We start from the raw sequence: 19,613 nt of genomic DNA, 5'->3' as shown, positions 1-19,613 counted from the left end.
GGAACCATAACGTTCTCCTGGAACTATGCTGTGCTCATGGAAGACACTTCGACGAGTAGCAGTGTTCGCCGCTACCACCAGAAACTTTTCCTTATACTGCAGCACCAAGTTGCAATGGCTCTTGTGGTCTGTTTGACAGTAGAAAATAAATCGAATTCTTCTGTTCTCATCTATATAGAGCCACCACTCAGCCATTTCTACTTGTCCCCTGCGACGTTTCATACAGTTTCTGGCATTTGTGAACCTCTCTTGGATGTGGTACTCTGAGAGAGAGTGTCCACGAACTTTGAATTTTGCCCGAGAATACCAAAACAGAACCATTTCCTGGGAAATGAGCAAGAAGGAGATCACCACACCTATTGGCTCCCAAGGCCTTACATCTTCGACTTTTCTGCTTGAGGATTCATAAAGTCCAATTTCAAGACAATGAAGATAAGAAATGAGCTATGAGATATAGCCTCAATTCTTCGTAAACAACTACACTTGTTTCAATGTTGCAGAAATATACTTATGTGTAACTGAAAACTATAGCTACCATTCAAAGCGTCATTTCCGTCTTACTCCATTCAATATTTAATTGCCGCACCTTATAGCTTTATAACACCGTCTAGTCATAAGTTCTGCCCAAAACCTATGCTTAAAGATTCATGGTATATGAACATAAATTAAATTAAAGTACCTCTGTTGTGAAAACTTAGCGTTAGTTCTTCTTACACCATATTTTTTTTTTCTTTCTTTCTTTCTTTTCTTTGTGTATTGCAGATTCAAGATGAAGTGGAGAAAGAAACTAATATTCCAGTTTTGGCCTTACATGAATGTGGAGATCCTCCAAGAACAATTTCAAGTTACTGTAAAAACTGAACATTATCCAGAACTTTATCACACGATTAATAGATACGAGACCTTACCTCAAAGTGATAAATCTCGCATTGTTAGAATACCATCAGTTAGTAAAGCACTGAAGACCCGAATTGCCCATAATTCTGTCCAAAAGTAGGAACTAATGGCTTTGCAAGTGAACGTGCACAAAGAATGATTAACCCGGCAGCACTGGCGTCTAGTCTCACAGACCCATTTGTTCAAGTTGAGAGAATTACAATTACTATTTAATAAAAAGTTCAAAAGTTTCAATATGTTATCACACGGTAATAAATCATGTTCAAGAAGCGTCCACTCAAAAATAAAATTTTCAATTTGAACCCCAATCAGAACCAACGGCCAGCTACTATAATAGTAACAAGTAAAAGGCTACAAAAACAGGTGGCATGGGTCTGTGAGACTTAGCGCCAGTGCCGCCGGGTTAATGAAGACCTACGACTACATGCCTCCATAGGAAAAAGGCCATCGTCTCAATCAATCCCTAATTAAAATACGATATGAAATATCCAAATTATTCTTGTAGCAGTATATGAACAAACATGGCGAAAGTTTGTTCATAGGTGAGAAAATCTTTGTAGTTGATCATATCTAAACAACGAGACTGATAACGTGTATGCTACAACCCGTACTACGACTGCACCACGTGAACAGTTTCTCCGACGCATGTTATAGTTTGGTTACGTGTATCTTATTTGGGTCCCATTCAAATCCATTTTTGCCCCAAAAAGAAGTTGTAACCGCAACTAAAGTAAACAAAGAGGACATTCTCGAAAAGGTAGTTAGAACTCCTTGGTACAACAATGTTCAAAAATTAGCTTTGGTTGGCAAGAACCAGCACTAGCTCAACAGGCAAAGACGACTGCAGTCGGTTTCGTCGTAACAACATTGCGTTCATTATCCCAGAATAATGGCTCTCTTCAAGCCCTCAAGTCTCTGAATTACAAGATACAGTCACATTTGGAGAAAGTGTATGCTAAACCTCACATGAATTTGGAACCCTTAAAATAATATAAAAACATCTTTAAAATTTGTTTGTTTTGTTTACTGAAGTTTATCGTACCAAGCTCCCTTTTCAGAACCAAGATTATATGAGACTTAGAATATACAAGATGTGGTGAAGACTAAACATGACAAGGACGTAACCTACTACTAGAAGTAACAGGTTCTACTTGAACTGTTCCCTTTCAACAGGGGAACATTGAATTCATGGAATTATAACTAGTTGGAGCAGAAGTAAAGAAAAAGAAGCATCGAAGATAAATTTATATTCCGTATATATAATTTGTGTGTTTTCACTGAATTAACTTCTTGCTGAGGTATAAAATCTTGTCTATCATTAAAATTTGTCAAACAAATATTTAAAAAAATATATATCCATGTTCTCTACTGGTAACTTTATTGTCACTGATACTTTTACGTCGTTCAACACAACTTTTGGTGCAATACAAAAGTGATATTTTTCCAGAAACAATACATTTTTATATCACAGTCAAGTTGTATTTTTCTTTCCGTGGGTTACATAACTACATCATCACATATTAAGTCAAATTACAGAACACACAGGCTGGTTCTAATAAAATCTAAAATTTCATACTTTGTTTTTATAAAGCTCTTAACTTCTTACCAATACTTCGGTTTCCGTGTAAATACAGTGGCATATTTTGTGGTTTGCTCTCTTCCAAATGCAATACACACTATTAATATTATATAAGTAGATATATTTGTACCTTGCATGAAATACAGTTTACTCCTGAGCTGTTTATATTTACATTTATTACATTGCGTATAATAGAATTTTGTAACTGTATCAGCCTAAAAATAACTTTTTTAACTTTCTCTCTTGTAAAATACAGTCATTTTTGAAAGTAGGATTTGTGTGCATTGAAAAGTTACGGGTTGGATTAATAGCACACTGGTCTGCAATACACAATTTGCAGCAACTGACTAAAATCAAACCTATTCACATAATATGTATATGAACAGATTTATATATGTGTGGATTGTTTTTTAACCTAGCTTGACTTCTTTTTCGTAGTGCTTTAGTAAGAATTTAGTTACAAACCCTAGCTATACTTACCATCTGTTTTAAACATTATGTTAGAAGCAAATATAATTTTGAAGTAGATATGGACTCTGGTCAAGAAAAATACGTCTTTGTATATCCTATCACTTTAAAAATCTTAATTCTAACGTATTCGAAAAATGAAGGAAAAAACAGGCTTTATTCTATTTTTACTATCTTCCTCTGTTTTGAACTTCCTTTCGAAATTCAAATGTATCTGGAGCGTGCTCAAGTGAATCCTATGTTCAATACTTGTGATTGTTCCCCTCTGTTAAAATAGCTCACAAATTAATTACAAATTTATATATTTATGGCACTACCTTATTACAACATTTGCATAAAGTGATTTTGCTTTATAACAGTAGGTCACCAACAGACATTCAGCACCGCCCCATAGTATGAAAAACCCTGTCTTATGTGAAGTGTCTACATGATTTCTATTCAATTACTGCCATGACATGCATCCTACGGTTTCTTTTGATATGAACTTGGAACTAGTGTTCAAGTTTGTTACAAAAATTCCACTTTCGTTACATGTGGTAATTTCCCTATTACGCGCAACGTTTATTGACACTATTAATATATTCTAATTTAGCCAATTTATATATTACCTCAATAAAGGTGTAACGCACAGAAATATTCTCGCTAAATAAATTTTAATAAAGAAGTTTAGTTTCAAAATGCTAGTAAAACTCAATTTCTAACCTGAAATGAAACTACACTTCCTTCTTTTATTACAAAATAATAATACCAATAAACCTTTTGTATGCATGAAAAACTAGTTTATACGAGGATATTCCAATAGCTTTGCTGTTTTCTATTTATCTTTGTCTTCAAACAAATTGAAGAACAAATAATAATAATAAACTGAAAAGCATGGTTACAAAGTGTTAACCAAAAGGTAACAAACCCGAAATGATCGATTTAATGAAGACCCAATTTATAACTTCAATGGCAGTCATTATTTCATTGACAGAGATCTAAAACCTTCTTCCTAACAATCAGTATCTCGTAAACTGATTTGGTTTAAAATGAGTAACTAATTTGGTTCAAAATATTTGTAATGAGTGACTAATTTGGTTCAAAATATTTGTAAGTCCATACTACTAATATTTTTCAATTTTTGGAGTCTCCTCCCCTTTTTTCTTCTTTCAAACAAAATGGGAAAAGTAAAAGAACAGTGATATTCTATTTATCATGTTTTCAGATATCCTTTTGAAAAACAGAGTTTAAACTTTGATTTGACATACAGAACTATTTATCAGAGAACTATAGCTATGTTTTTAGTAGTGAAGAAACCAACTCCTATGACAACATATAAATATATTCAACTGCACACTATCTTATGTTTGGACACTGAAAACCAAATTATGTAATACTTAAAGACATTATTCAACAATTATAATACAAGGAAGTTAATTAAGTTAACTTGTACAGATTATTTTAGTACGGATTCCCACCGAATGTATGGCCGAAGAAAATACTTAACTATTTAGTTCTATGAAATAAATAGATCATTGAATCAACATCAGGAATAAAATAAGTAAAAGAAAATTTATTATTTTTTTTGTTTCCACTTGTTACTCCTAGACGTATTGTAATATGACGCATGACAGAAATGCATTTTTTTTCATTTATAATTAATAATATGCAATAACCAACACACAAAACTAGTGAAGAATCTAAAGTGCAGCACTAAATGAAACAAAAATACCACAGAACCATTTTAAAGCAATTTAACTCTCCACAAGACTTTTTCTTCTAAGTTACTTAAAAAGAATTAATCTTTCACCATTATTTACTATGAAATACTCGATTTAAAATACATGATTAAAACAACAAACTTCATTCAGTTAATGAATTACAACATTAATTACATTATTAGAACTTTCTCGTGAGAATCAAAAATAGCAGAAAACATGTTCTTGTTCAGAAACATCACTCAAATAACATTCAGTCTTTTATGTGACATTTTTACATGTAGTTGCAACGTGTTTCTACAATTGAAATATTTTGGCATATACGCAATAAACTTCTCTGAAATATACCAGTACAACTAAAATTTTAAACAAGAAGAGTTTTAGTCAGAATTCTAACACTTGACATTCAGCACCGAATGTTCTGTCCACTGAGGCCGCGGTGGCTCCGTGATAAGACCGTTCACCTCTGTTGCGTGGGGTCCCTGGTTCGATACCAGCTCGAGCCAAGTGAGTTTTGTGTTGGACAAACACCACGTGCGTGGGTTTTCTCGGTATTCTTCAGTTTCCTCCCACTTTCTTCATTCCACCATTTCATTTGTTTCTCATCATCACCGTCTCCCTTAGCCTCGGTGCATAATTGTCGGACATGCATATTATGAAAATCGAGTCGTTGAGCCCTATTCACACTTTCTTTAGGGGCCAGGCGAAAGCCACAGCAGCAGCTGAAAATTAGCTCACAAAAATTCTACATATAAGATATTATATCGCAAGCGGAGAGATAAGTTCCGAGGAAAGAGGACGGAATACAGAAATGGAAAGAAATCAGATAAAAATTATCCGCCAAACGGCGATGAGGCTGCTTCTAAGAAACAGGACAGAGACACATCGGATGCCCAGAGGGAGTCTTCGTGGAACAGAAACCGTGGTAGGAGACTACCGTGAATATCGTGTAAGGAACAAGTACAGCCCTGTTAGGAGACACGACATTTCGCCACCCGTAAAACGAATGAGAACTGAACCTAATTTTACCGGTAACAGAACTGAACCTAATTTCAGAAGCAATTCATTCCACTGGATTGATGAGGAACACTTATCGGACACGAATACGAACAGTGCATTATCAATTTTACCGGCAATAGAACTGAATCTAATTTCAGACGCTAGTAATCGTACAACATTTAGAAGTAAGGCAAACAATAGATCTAAGTTTCATCAAATTGGATTTCGTAATAGTTACCTAGATGGCAGAAATCGAAATAAGAACCAAAGTATTGTTGATGTAAAGGACACGCCGTATTACATTCATGATTGTGTAATTTAATGCAACCTAACCGAACTCTTTGGCAATGTAACTTAAGCTAGTGTTGTGGCGTCCGAGAAAACCATATTCAATTGATTTTTGTGTTAGTTCACAATCAACAACATATAATTTCTTTTCTTCTTCTGCACCGTTATCCCAAAACCAAAATATAAAAATGGAAGTAATCCAATGCACCAATGCAATGATACACGATATCGTTGTAAACCTCGAGAAAAATATAAAATACCTCAAAATCTCATTGTATTACATTGTGATGTAATCATCTTCAAATAATGGATATAAGTCATTCACAATTTTAAAGCAGATTATCATAACTTTTCCAAATATAATCTTTTTGCTTTTCCCAACTACAAGTAAAATATGTACACATCTAGAAGTGAGAATCTAGTCATCTAAAATTCAGAAATTCAGAAAAGGCTTGTATTAATTTTCCATTATATATATAAAAATAGCTCGTATCTTTGGTTGTCTTGAGTCTATTTGGTGCGCATATGAGTGAAATATCTATTTCATAAGTAACTTCTTTCCATTCAAACATAACAGTACCAGTAAAAATATATATTCTAACCAAAAACAAATACTAAAACGAATACTACTCTTTTAAAATTTAATTTGTCATAATTATGGTATACATTCAAATTTTGAATGAGACAACAATTTCATTTTGCAAAATGTGATAAAACTAATGTACTTAATTCCATCATATGTTTAATTAATTAATTAATTAATTTTTTTAACAGTTTCACCAATGAGGGTAACCTTATCTTTTATTTGGTATTTCTTAATATAGCTTTGTAACCACTCACACACGAACGTTACTACTACTTGCATTACCGACTATTAAACCAGATTACTTGTCAATTTCCATTTTATGTTTCAGTAACAATACCAATATGTCTTATCTTTATAAATATATTCTTTCTTTCTTTACAGAAAAATAATACAGCAAACAACCAAACATCTGAAAAAGAAAAGACTGATGAAAGTATAGCACAAAATAGAAGATTAGTGAGACAAGACCTTGATATAAAACATATGCATCATAATTATGAAGTACACAACACGTGTATCTTTCAATTAATTTTAAATAATTCAAGACGACTGCAAATGCTGCCTAACCTTTACAAATTTATGTAAATTTCACTTCTGTATACATATCATATTTACTTGGATCTAAGAAATAAGTCTGGTTGTTCTCGATAGTACACATTATCACATATAAACAATAATGAAGTTCGAATGACCCGACGTAGCCCTTCAATAGCCCAAAACAGTAATCGAAACTGAAGTGAAGTGTCTGACTTTGCCCTCTCTGGAAAAATCTTGGCGATGGCTATGTGTATGTGTGCTTAATTCATCCGCAAAAAGTACGTGTCTTTATGCTGGGATAATAAAATTACAAAAAAGTAAAATGAAGTCTCAAACTTTCGCTGGACTCTTCATTAGGCACGAAGACTACGCAAGAAAAGAGAAAAGAATGAATAACACGACGAGACTTCTAGCTGGAAACAATTAGGAGGAAGGGAGGTACGTAGGCAGACAAATCAATCGATCGACTTCCAAAAGTGCACTATCTATTATTATTACTTCATAACATCGTCGGTCATAAAATTGTAAAGCACGAATAAAAATAATATAATGAATCCAATGTCGAGAAAGTGATACGGATGCCGCACGATAATATGACCAACCATATTATGAAATCTTACAAATAGTACGTGCGTCATTGTAAAAAGAAATCAAACAAAAATAAATTCAATCTGATATATAAACTTCCTATATGAAAAAAAAACAAAAAAAAAAAACAAAAAACAATGATTGTTTCATCTCTCCCTCTCCTTCCGTTCCATTCCTCTTCGAGAGGACGAAAAAAGATACTGGAGGAGGTGGTAGATTTTTTCTAGAGAAAGACAATTAATGAAAGAAAAAACAATTTAGAAAACAAGGAGACAGGTGAAGGGAAGATAACGAAAAATAAGACTTGGAGATATTTTTCTTTTTGGGGGGGAAGAGATGGAAAGAAATAAGAGAGAAATGATGTTCCTTTCTCTCTCTTTCTTGGAAGGAATGAAAAGGGAACAAGAGAGACAGAGAGATAGAAAGAGAATTATATCTATCTATCTATCTATCTATCTATATATATGAAATGAAATGAAATTTTGAGTTTTATGTCCCACGATTATGCCGGTTAGGCTATATATATATATATATATATATATATATATATATATATATATAGCTAGCAAAACAACATCGACAACAATTAGAAGGTGATTCCTGATAACAAGACAAGACAAAAAGTATAGACCAACCCGGATGCACAAATGCTTCCTTTTGGAGTTATAGGCTGCCGAAAACATGAAGAAAGAAAGAAAACTTTAAAGGTCGACAGCTCCAATATTATAGGACCTACTATAGTCGGATCAAGATTTCACTTAGGAACTAGTATATGCCCTATCCAAATACGCAAGTTTCACAATCCTGCGGTATTTCCGCAACAATTTTTATAGAGGTGATTGGTGAGTACTTCAAATTATATGTTCGTAGCCAAACTCCTATAAAAATTGTTGCGTTGAGTACCTTAGAATTCTGAAACATGTAGTTTTCGATAGCGCATATATTATTTCCTAAGTGAAGTCTTGACCCGACTACGGTAAGTCCATAGTTTTGGAGCTATGATCTTTAAATTTCATGTTTTCGGCAGCCTATAATTCGGAAAGGAAGCATTTGTGCACCTAGGTTGGTCTATATTTTTTGTCTTATTTTGGTGTCAGAAATCACCTCCCAAACGTTGTCGGTATTGTTTTGAAACACCCTCTCTAAGAGAAGTAAACGAAGTAAAGGAGAAAGCATAACTGTTACTTCTAGTCTTCTCTCAACCAAAAAGAAAGAAAAAAAAGAAAGAAAATAAGACGGAGATCCCTTCTCCATTTCTTTCTAATTTTTAAAGAGGGGATTCATTCTTTTTTCTCCTTTCTTTCTCTCTTGAGAAAAAGTTCCTCTCTACCTCGTAATTCTTTTTTGTTCTCTCTCTCTCTCTCTCTCTCTGTCTCTCTCTGTCTTTCTCTCTAAGAAATAATTGTTGAAAAATTATAATTCTTTCTAAAACTGAAAATTCTGTAATAATCTAACACTAAATTTACAGAGAGCGCGAGAGCATTTATTAGCCTCTCTCTTTTCTTCTGACTCCCCATATTTTTCTTAAAAAGTAGATACATTAGTAACAAAAAAAACTATCTTAGCACAGTGAAAACTCCATTTATTATTATTATTATTATTATTATTATTATTATCCACAAAGTACACTTGCTTCTTTTATCATTAACCTCTTGTAAATGAGGAACGACAAATAAAATCGTGCTTCTACAGTACAACTCAGATATTAGAATAACTACAAAAAAATACACTATAAAACATCTAATTTTTTACTTCTGCGTAGTAGTAATTTCTGTGATCTGTTATCAGAAGAAAGAAAATCGGAATATTCCTTCTGTAATGGCCCGTTTTGATACAGTAGCTTTCTGAGATGCCACCTCCTAGGTGATATGCTATTCTTTCTTATTAATGTTTAATAAAGTTTATTATATTCCATGCTACATATATTTTTCTCTTTGTGTTATTCCGCAGACAGTTCTAATTTATTACTCTCTCTCTCTCTCTCTCTCTCTCTCTCTCTCTCTCTCTCTCTCTATATATATATATATATATATATATATATATATATATACTGTTTATATATTTATATTGCCATATTTTTAATGCATGTATATTGCATTTTAAATTGAGTACTTTTGAACTAGCCAAAATGATCAATTCTAAGGAATTCTAACTACTTCGTACTCTGTAATTTATTATCTATGGCTTCAAGGATTTGGAAAAGATATACAAACTTCGGTGAAAATCGAATTAATATAACCAAATATTGAAAAAATCGAATTACTATAACCAAATATTGCAATATATTAAAGTAGTATGTAGGAGTACGTGTGTCACTGTGGGGTGTCTCATTGTTAGGAAAAATATGTTCTGATATTAACAGCATATTTTTTGCATACACAGTGCATAAATATAGCTTTAAACAATCTGTTCTAGCACAACTCTCAATTATTATTGGCAAAGGACGATACTTTTTTTTTTTTTTTGGTGCCAATTAAGTTTATTTTTGTCGATTTTCTCGTAAACGACACATCAGACTTCATCATTAAGCATATCATTTTTTACGCTCTGTGTGATCTGTCATTTTACTTCCAGGTTTCTGTAATTATTTGCAGCTCCGAGTTTTCGACTCTCTCCTGGAGTCTTCTTCACGGAGGATAAGAACAAAAAGAAGGAAAATAAAAAACACCAGGGAATAATAAATGGAATGAACTTATCAAGGAAAGAGCGGTGCTGGAACATACTTCATCAAATTCAACGATCATACGTCAAATGGTGCTAATGCGAGTTGCAATATGGCGGAGTTGATTTGTGCGCTCTTTTTTCCTTAGTTGAAGGTTGCCAGCTCGTGTTGTTTTTGTTATTCCAATGTTGTGCGAAATTTGTAATTACTGCTTCCCATTCATCAGTTAACCAACCTCTGGTGCATGAGGCCCTTGCTTCGATGTGGACAAGCACTGTGTGCGTGGGCTTCTCTGTGTTCTGTTTCCTTCCACTTTCTTCATTTCACCATTTCATTCATTTCTCATCATCACCGTCTCCTTCAGCGTAGCCGGCATAACCACAGGACGTAAAACTTAAAGATTTCATTTCATTTCATTTTCACTTAAGCATTTCTTGCTTAAATTTAATTTAGGTCTTAAATAAATAAATAAATTTTCAAATACAAGTTTCTTTACTTAATTTTTGGCTTACAATATATATATTTTTATCTTCTACTTTGTGTTTATTCCATTTAAATGTTTCCACAGACCTGTCACTGGGCCTTCCCCTTTCCAATTCGCAATATGTTCCTTGATACGAACTTCGCAATTTCTTTCGTTTTTAGCTATGCAACTCTCATGACAACTGTATTTTATTTTATAAATATCCGATTGGGATCCGTATAATAACACTTAAATTGGGTGATGTTCTTTTCTAAACTTTTAAGGTTTTTATTTTTATTTTATTTTATTTATTTATTTTTTGGGCGGAAGGAGGGGGTGAAAGCTGTACGGAAACCGTACTGTGAATAGATCCTGTTCAAGGCAGTTGTCAATCTGGAAGAAATAAGGAATCTCACTCATTTTATATCATTCGTGTCGGTTTCAGGTCTATCAGAAGTTAAATCCCTTCTAACCTGTTATACCAATTAGTAAATAATGGTACTAGATACCCGTTCATACTATCTTCCACTAGAGAACAAAAGAGCCGCAAATCGTCTCCGCATATTGCAACTCACATTAGCACCATTTGACATATGATTGTTGAATTTCACGAAGTGTGTTCCAGCATCGTTCTTCCCTTGGTAAGTCCGTTCCATTTATTATTCCCTAATGCTTTTATTTTTCCTGTTTTTATCCTTCGTGTCGAAGACTCCGGGGGAGAGTCGAAAGCTCGCAAGTGCAAGTAATATTCAGGAATGACAGAAGCCTGCAAGTAGGATGACAGAATTCCTAGGTGTAGCTTCAAATTATCTCTCGATATGATCCATTAACTGATATATGTAGTATCTTTAGGCAATTTTAGTTAAATAAAATTAAAGATTAACAGTTAATCACAATTTCAGATTATACCTTATTAACCCTACTACGTACTGGCGTTTTGTTAGTATTATAATGAAGAGATTCATGAGGATTAACTGCAGTGTTAGTCTCAACGTAATAGGTGTACGCTTTCCGTTCAGCACTAATTTTAGGATTTACAAAATAATTTGTTTTTCTCAATTTTCTCCAAAACTACGCATGAGCTTTTACACTGATCAGTATCATTTTGTTCTACACAGTGACATCTATCAGTACCGGGTGTATAAGCTTATATCTGCTGTTTTCTCATAGAAGCTATCATGGGTACGCCATACCTGTTGTTTGTATGAGTTGGACATCTGGCAACACGAATCAGTGCATATTGTCAAGTGAAGACAAAAAATATAGTGTTCCGTTGGTAAGCATGTCTAGTTTTGTGCCACACAAAGAGCATATGCGGGAAGCTCTGCTTTTCTGGTTCCATTTGAAGAAGTCTGCTGCCGAATTGCATCGAATGCTTGTAGAGGCCTATAGTGACAGTGCTGTATTGGAAACAACATGCCGAAATTGGTTTCATCGGTTCAAAGACGGCAATTTTGACCTGAGCGACAAGAAGCGTGAAAATTGGCTCCAGGAAGTTTGAGAACCATCAATTGCAGGCTTTTTTGAACGAGGACGACACCCAATCGCAAAAAATGCTTGCCGAGCAATTGAGTGTTACTTAAGCAGCCATTTCCAAGCGTCTACGTACCACGGAAAGGTTGAAAAGATCGAAAAATGGGTGTCCGATGAACTGACCGATCGGCAGCTGGAGGGACGCCAAAACACATGCTAAATCTTCCTTGCTAGACAAAAAAGAAAGTCTTTCCTGCATCGGATTGTGACGAACGATGAAAAGTGGATATATTTCGGGAATTCTAAGCGTAAAAAACTGGGTTGATCCCGGCCAACCCTCAACATCTTCCTCGAGACCAAATCGCTTCGGAAGGAAGACGATGCTGTGTGTTTCGTTGGATCAGCAGGGTATTGTCTACTTTGAGCTGTTGAAACCTGATGAAACTGTCAATGCCCACCGCTACCACCAACAAGTGATCAAATTGCACCGTGCTCTCGTAAAAAAAGGCCAGGGTATGAACAAAGACTTGACAAGCTGATTTTCCTCCACGACAACGCCTCACCGCACACGTCAACAGTGGTCCAAAACTATTTGAAGACACTCAACTGGGAGGTGCTATTCCATCCCGCTTATTCCCCAAACCTGGCCCCTTCCGACTACCATCTGTTTGCGTCGATAGGCCACGTCCTCGCTGAGCAGCACTTCGATTCGCATGCAGACGTCCGCAAATGGCTTAATGAGTGGTTTGCCTCGATTTTTTAAAATAAAGCGTGTTACTTAGAAACCATGCTTATATAGTTCATTCTTTCAAATCAAAATTTCATATACTAATTATTCATTTTATACACGTCTTATACACAATTTGTATTATGCCGAAAACGTTGCATTTGCTTTCTATTTAAAATACGGCTAAACTTGATTTCAGCATTTTTTTAAAATCAATGAAATGTATGCTGAAGAAACTGAAAGGAACTGAATTTCGTACTCATACTTTATTTGAAACATTTATCGTCAAAGTTGTCAAACAATAATGTTTTTAACTCGCTTTATTCTTTTATTTTTAACATGCTTTACTAAAAAGTTACTATTTCTTACTTACCTTTTCAGTCTTGCTTCATGCATTCATTGCAAACTCTAACTGGCATATCCCACCCTCGTCGAGGCACTGCCTTCCGTCCTTTTGAGCAGTCATTACAAACTCCTCGTCCACAATCTCGACAATGATGTAACGGAACACGAGGATCAAATTTCACGTCACACACACAACAATTTGTGATCTCATGATCTGGAACCCAATATGTTGGGCGTACTGAATCTTTAATAAAACCTACAAAACAGAAAAGGATGACATCAATGACAAGACTACTACTGTTAACAATACAAGTGCATCTTACGTTAACTACGATAGGCGAATTCAGAGGATGTTATTACTACTAACTTTCATCTTCACTGGTTACACTTCGCTAATTTTAACGTACCTACATCCCCTCAGTACAATTCGATTAGAAAGTACTCGAACTCAGAGCTGAAATTATTCAAGTTTATTCAAAGAATGCAGGATGCACAACATATACATACAGTAAATACCTACATTTTACATGAAATAGAATATACTTAAAAACACAAAAAGCAATGTTGAAAATGGACTCCATTAACAAGACACAAATTGACCAGTGACATGTTAGTTGCCATTTTCTGCAATGTGTTAGCCGAGATGTTTTCAAGGCTCAGCTTATGTTGTACCATACATCTTTGAGTGTCCTGTGGTAGTGGTAGTATGCTGTGTTCTTCAGAGAATCCTATAAATACAAATTAGTGTTCTCAAATCAGGTGAGCCAGGAAGGCACTCATCTTTCGATATCAGTCCATCTTGGAAGAAATAGCGAGCATATTAATGTTTCATGTATGGCTCTTTGCTCTGTTCCTACGGAACAAACATATCGTTCATCTTCTCCAAGCATAGCCACAAAGACGTCGATAATCTCTACGAACACATCTGAGTTTACAGTTGGGTCGAAAAAACATGGCTACAATTCAAGTTATCCCAGCAACGTTCACACAATTTTGATACAAAATAAATATACAGGGTGTTCGAAAAAGAACTCCCTAGTTTTAAGTATAAATTTAATTGGGAAATGAATGAAAACTTACATCAATGAGTACATATCATGAAAGAGAATTCCTTCAAGTTTTGTATAATGTTGGTAGACTTCAACGTGGGATCCATTTGTGGCCTGCACACGTCAAGACGATATTCCACTTCTCGCCACGTATTCACCAACACTTCAGGTGTAACTGTCCCAACCGCCGCGACGATTCTTTCCCGTAAATGATTGATGTCTCTGATCTTTTCACTGTACACAACATTTTTTATGTGCCCCCAAAAGAAAAAGTCCAGTGGGGCTTCGTGGTGGCCAAGGTATTGGGCCAGCCCTGCCTATCCACCTTCCTGGAAAGCGAGTGTCAAGAGCCGCACGCACATGGTTACTGTAATGAGGTGGGGCGCCATCTTGTTGGTTAAAACACAAGCCCCTTTTCCGCCTCAATATCGTTCATTTGGGGAAAGACGCACTCTGTCAGCATGTCATAGTAAACGTCCCCGTTTATTGTTTTTTCTACAAAAATGAAAGGACCAATCACACGATCTTCCATCAAACCGCACCAGACATTAAGTTTGAGAGTCACGTTGATGCTGAATAACTTCATGTGGATGCTCTGCCCCCCAAATTCTGCAGTTATGACGATTAACTGTTCCACTGACATGAAATGTAGCCTCATCAGAAAAGAGAATCTTTTTTAAAAAAATTGACATCAATTCTGTGTAAAAAGTCAGCAGCAAACTCATACCTTTCAATTTTATCAGTAGGTTTAATGTCATGTAACAGTTGCAATTTGTAGGCGCGCAACTTAAGTCGTTTACGCACATCATACACAGTACCTTTAGGCACTCCTAATTGTAGACTACGTCTAGCCAATGACTTCTTCGGGCTCCGAACACAAGAAACACGGATCTGTTCAACATCTTCAGAAGTTTTCGGTCTACCTGATGATTTTGCTTTTAAAACATTACCGGTTTCCTTGAAAGACTTTAGCCAATGACGGATAGTTTTTGCTGTAGATGGTTCACCACCATACTGACGTCTAAAATTACGTTGCACTGTTATAACTGACTCAGTTTTTACAAGCCAAATAACACACTGTGCTTTCTGTTGCAGAGTACACATTGTTGCTGAGTTGCTCTGCACTGCACGCCTGCCTGGACTGAAATGAACTGCGGAAACAGAAGGAAAAAAAAAAAAAAACAGCACTGGTGCTGTCTCAAGGTCAAGCAGACCTTCCAACTGCAGGGGAGCCAAACTTGGAAGTGTTGATGGATCAAACACCACAAACTAGAATAGTGTATGTCATTTTGTACAGATTCTAGGACACATTAAAACTAGGGAGTTCTTTTTCAAACACACTGTATATCAAAATTCTTGGGTTAGTATCATGGCAGACTGACTTTCCTTCGTCCTTGCCTTCTTGCAAACTCTAGAGCTTGCGCTGTTCCCTAGTGGTGACAAACGTTTTCCAAGATCCCTCACCAACATCGCAACCAGTAATTATTGTAAATATTTTCACGCTTTTCTATTATTAGTTCGGTTACTACTGAAACGCACTAAATAATCAATATTACACTAACTTTTCGAGACAGAAAAAGAGTCCTTTCCAGAAGTACTAAAATATTTTATATATTTAGGGTATGAATATTCTTCTCATCGTCGGTGCTGCATTTTACTGAAAGTTACATAAATAAAATTATAATTGTAATATAACAAAAAGAAGTTACTTTAAAAGCAAGCGTCATGTGAAGGAGTTCGTTTTGTATGGTGATATTTTCCCAATTAATAATGAAACAGGAGATCTACCACTTTCAATTTTATTGGAGAGATTAGAATGGAAATGGAATATATCCTTGGATGCTTATTTGATTGCAGAAAGCAGTTTTTTGATATTCATTGCTGTTTTCACTATAGCGATCAACGTTAAAACTGGAAGTAGTAAGTTTCTGGCATTTCCGGTTTTAACAGGTTAAGAGAGATGATGATGATATCTGTTCTTAGGAAGCTAAATCGATAATAAATAAATAAATAAATAAAATAATGTAAAACTCTTGGCTATCTTTTACACTTTCTGCTCTATGTAGATTAATATTGAAAACGGAAGCTGCAGTGGATTTCTATTATTTCTGGTTTTAGTAAAGTGTTAAAGATGGAGATGAAATGTATTCTTAGGACGTTTAACCGATTGCAGGGATCATTTCTCGCTATCTATTGCCGTTTCTTCTCTATAGTTATCAACGTTAAAACCGGAGATGGTTGATTTCTATCACTTCCGGTTTCAATATCACCTCCATTAGTGAACTCGATTCCTAACTTTCGACCCTCCACATCCTAGCAAAAACTGATGGTGATCAATCACATAATTCCTGAGATTTCTTGTCTCCCAGATGAATCGACACATGTGTATCTTTTGCCTCCCGGACGGACAAACGGACAGACAGGGTAATATATAAAGAATCTTTGGTAAACCAAACTCCTTAAAAAAAAAAAAAAAATCTTGATATACTGGCATGATATTGCTGAATAATTAAAATTTCTGCATATGCCCTTCCCCTTGAAACTTCTATCCAACAGTATACTTTTAATATAGTGCTTCCAAAATATGAAAATAGCTGAATACACAACTGGGAGACATTTCGGAAATTTCACATATTCCTAATATAGTAGAAATAAAATCTTATCAGACTCTTGTCACCTGGAAAAATCCTACTCATATGCCTAATCTCTAACAATTACGATTCTCGTTTTTATATATAAAGGAAAAAATTACACTCTAAGCGGACGGAAGATTACTCATTTAAGAATTCTCTCATCTATCAGTGCTATGACAACAAGCGATAAAGAAAGAAAAAAAAATATCAAACATTACTAAAAGAAGGACTTCCAACATCTCAACAGAAGATAACACACATTCTACCATTTCGGTAATTGTAATCCTTCTAATCTCATATACATCTTTCAACGTACTTATAATCCATCCTTCCATGTCGTAGAAACATTTAACTAACTCCCCTTTCGATCACTATTCACGGAGATTTCAAATTCACCATGTACCGGTCCCTAACCCAAAATCACAACTCATCACAAAAGTATGTGTCCAAATTTCCGTGTAAGTATCTTCAAAAATCAGGTCGTAAGTATTCAGCCTTTTGCGCACAATATGGCGTTTATGTCCCAAATCTGGGTATATGAGCTGCGGCGAGTCAGGCCTAATGTTATATTTGACAACTGAAAGTTGGAGCTAATAATATGCAAAAAAAGGGTTGGAATTCTTATAATCGTGCGCAAGGTATTGCTCCATGAAGATGAGTGAGCTTGCCGCAAAACTGCATTACACTTTATAATTTCTTTCGATAAAGGCAGGCCCACGGGGAAAAAAATATATGTTTTTATTGGCAAGGTAAGTCATCAAAAGCAACAACCAAAAGTTGATTCAGAATCTTTCGTTCTGTAAATTTCGAGATCAAGATGCTTGTCGCAGTGCGCGACCCTCATTAGCAAAAGTGGAGCAAGAGTGCATGGAAGCAGTCGTGACATCGCTAATGACCTAAATATTCATCACCAAATAGTGTTAGAAACATCTGGAGGAAGTTGGCTCCAAAAAGAAGCTCGACGTTTGGGTGCTACATGATCTAACTCAAGAACATTTATTCAATCGAACTTCTACTGAAACGTAAGGAATACAAACTTCTAAAGCGGTTGATCACAAGTGATGAAAAGTGGAGGACGTACGAGAATACGCAAAAAAGATCGTGGTCGGAGCGATGAGAAGCTCCATAGTCTATGGCAAAGCCTTTACTGATGTCCAAAGTTATGCTGTAAGTTTTGTAAGACTGGAAAAACATCGTGCATCACGAGCTGCTGCCGCCGGGCAGAACAATAGACTCAGCCGAGTGCACCTAGCGCGAGTGCACCTAGCAATTTAAAAAGAAACGTCCGAAACTGGTAAACAGAAAGAGTGTCGTGTACCACCCTCACAGCGCTAGGCCGCATACATCTTTTAACAAGCCGTCTGGGAGATTTAAATGTATCCACCACATAGCCCAGCCCTGGCATCGTCCGACTCACATTTGGTTCGGTCTCTGCATTCCATGAGTGGTCTTAAGTTAGTTTTAGGAGGCCTGTGAAAACTACATGTCAACATTTTTGACAAGAAATCAGAGAAGTTCTATAGCGACGGATAGTGGTGGGATTATGGTCTTCCCAGAAAAATGGCAGCAGGTCATTGAACAAATAGTGCATATGTGGTTTCATAAAACTATTTTCAAATAACAATATAATATATGTATTCTCAATTTTCAGCTCCTAACGCTCAAAACTATTTGGACATGATGATACACGAGTTTTGGTACAGCCTATGTGATCTGTTGAACACCAACTTCAAAGACATGTTCAGGGAACGGACTGGGTAGCATAGCAAATTAACACGGTGGTTTCCAACTTTTATTATTATTATTATTATTATTATTATTATTATTATTATTATTATTATTATTAGAATGATGACACTATTGAACGCTAACGACATAGTGACACATTTACTTGACTTCTAACTACTAATAATAATATAGATTGTAATAGTATATGGTAGTGAAGTTTCTATGAAACAGTGACTCTATGCACTAGTTCGCCAAGTTATATTACATGGACACACGAGGTCGGATTGCATGGGGGAAAGTGCTGGTAAGGGACCATAACGCTTTAGCGCGATGCCAATGATGCCGCGAACATGCTACATGGACCACTGATGATTAGAAACGTGTGATGTGGTCAGATGAGTTACCGTTCACCTTATTTAAAAACAAGGGCTTGTTTGTGTATGGCGGACGCTCACAGAAGCGTATGATCTAGGGTGTCTCTGCCCGAATGTGAAACATGAGAGAGATATTAGACGCTGTGGGCCTGAATATCCTGTTTTCCAATGGGTACTGTCCTGCCGTTTACCGGTCGCGTCACTGTCCGTGATTATGTCCCCTTTTAGATATCATGTGAATCCTATGGTCCAATTGTATCCGGGCAATGATGCCATATTCCAGGATAATAATATCCATACACACTACAGGAGCTATTGTTGCGTGGTTTGAGGAACAGACAACGATACAGTCACGCTGTGGAAGACAATATTGCAGGGAAAAAAAAAATGAATTTCCTTCACACAAGACGACGACGATATCTGTTCTAGTTACGTTTATAAAAATGGTCATTTATCATCTACGTAAAAAAAAATTACACAAACTATCATTCTTATTCTAACCAAAGTATGTTTATTAAAT

The 19,613-nt window shown here is 35.6% G+C and overlaps 1 protein-coding gene across 5 annotated transcripts in view; it reads right to left on the bottom strand.

The window, feature by feature from the left end:
• Window positions 1-2,254: 2,254 nt before the first annotated feature.
• Window positions 2,255-19,613, bottom strand: part of LOC145694900 (zinc finger FYVE domain-containing protein 1-like) — a 78,360-nt gene continuing 61,001 nt past the window's right edge. For 4 of the 5 annotated variants that reach the window (XM_081771637.1, XM_081771641.1, XM_081771639.1 and 1 more), the window contains exons 12-13: window positions 13,338-13,565; window positions 2,255-6,923 (exon numbers count right to left, since the gene is read on the bottom strand). In XM_081771637.1, the coding sequence (XP_081627763.1) occupies window positions 13,342-13,565 (224 nt within the window). In that variant the 3' untranslated portion in view covers window positions 2,255-6,923; window positions 13,338-13,341. Of the gene's footprint in view, window positions 6,939-13,337; window positions 13,566-19,613 lie in introns of all 5 variants that reach the window. The other variant, XM_081771640.1, reaches the window with a different exon arrangement.

This window comes from Thermobia domestica, chromosome 9 (assembly GCF_964235325.1).
Source record: "Thermobia domestica chromosome 9, izTheDome1.hap1.1, whole genome shotgun sequence".
In the NCBI taxonomy this organism is placed as follows: Eukaryota; Metazoa; Arthropoda; class Insecta; order Zygentoma; family Lepismatidae; genus Thermobia; species Thermobia domestica.
Note: the sequence above shows the minus strand (reverse complement) of the source record. Positions and strands in the feature narration are given on the sequence as shown.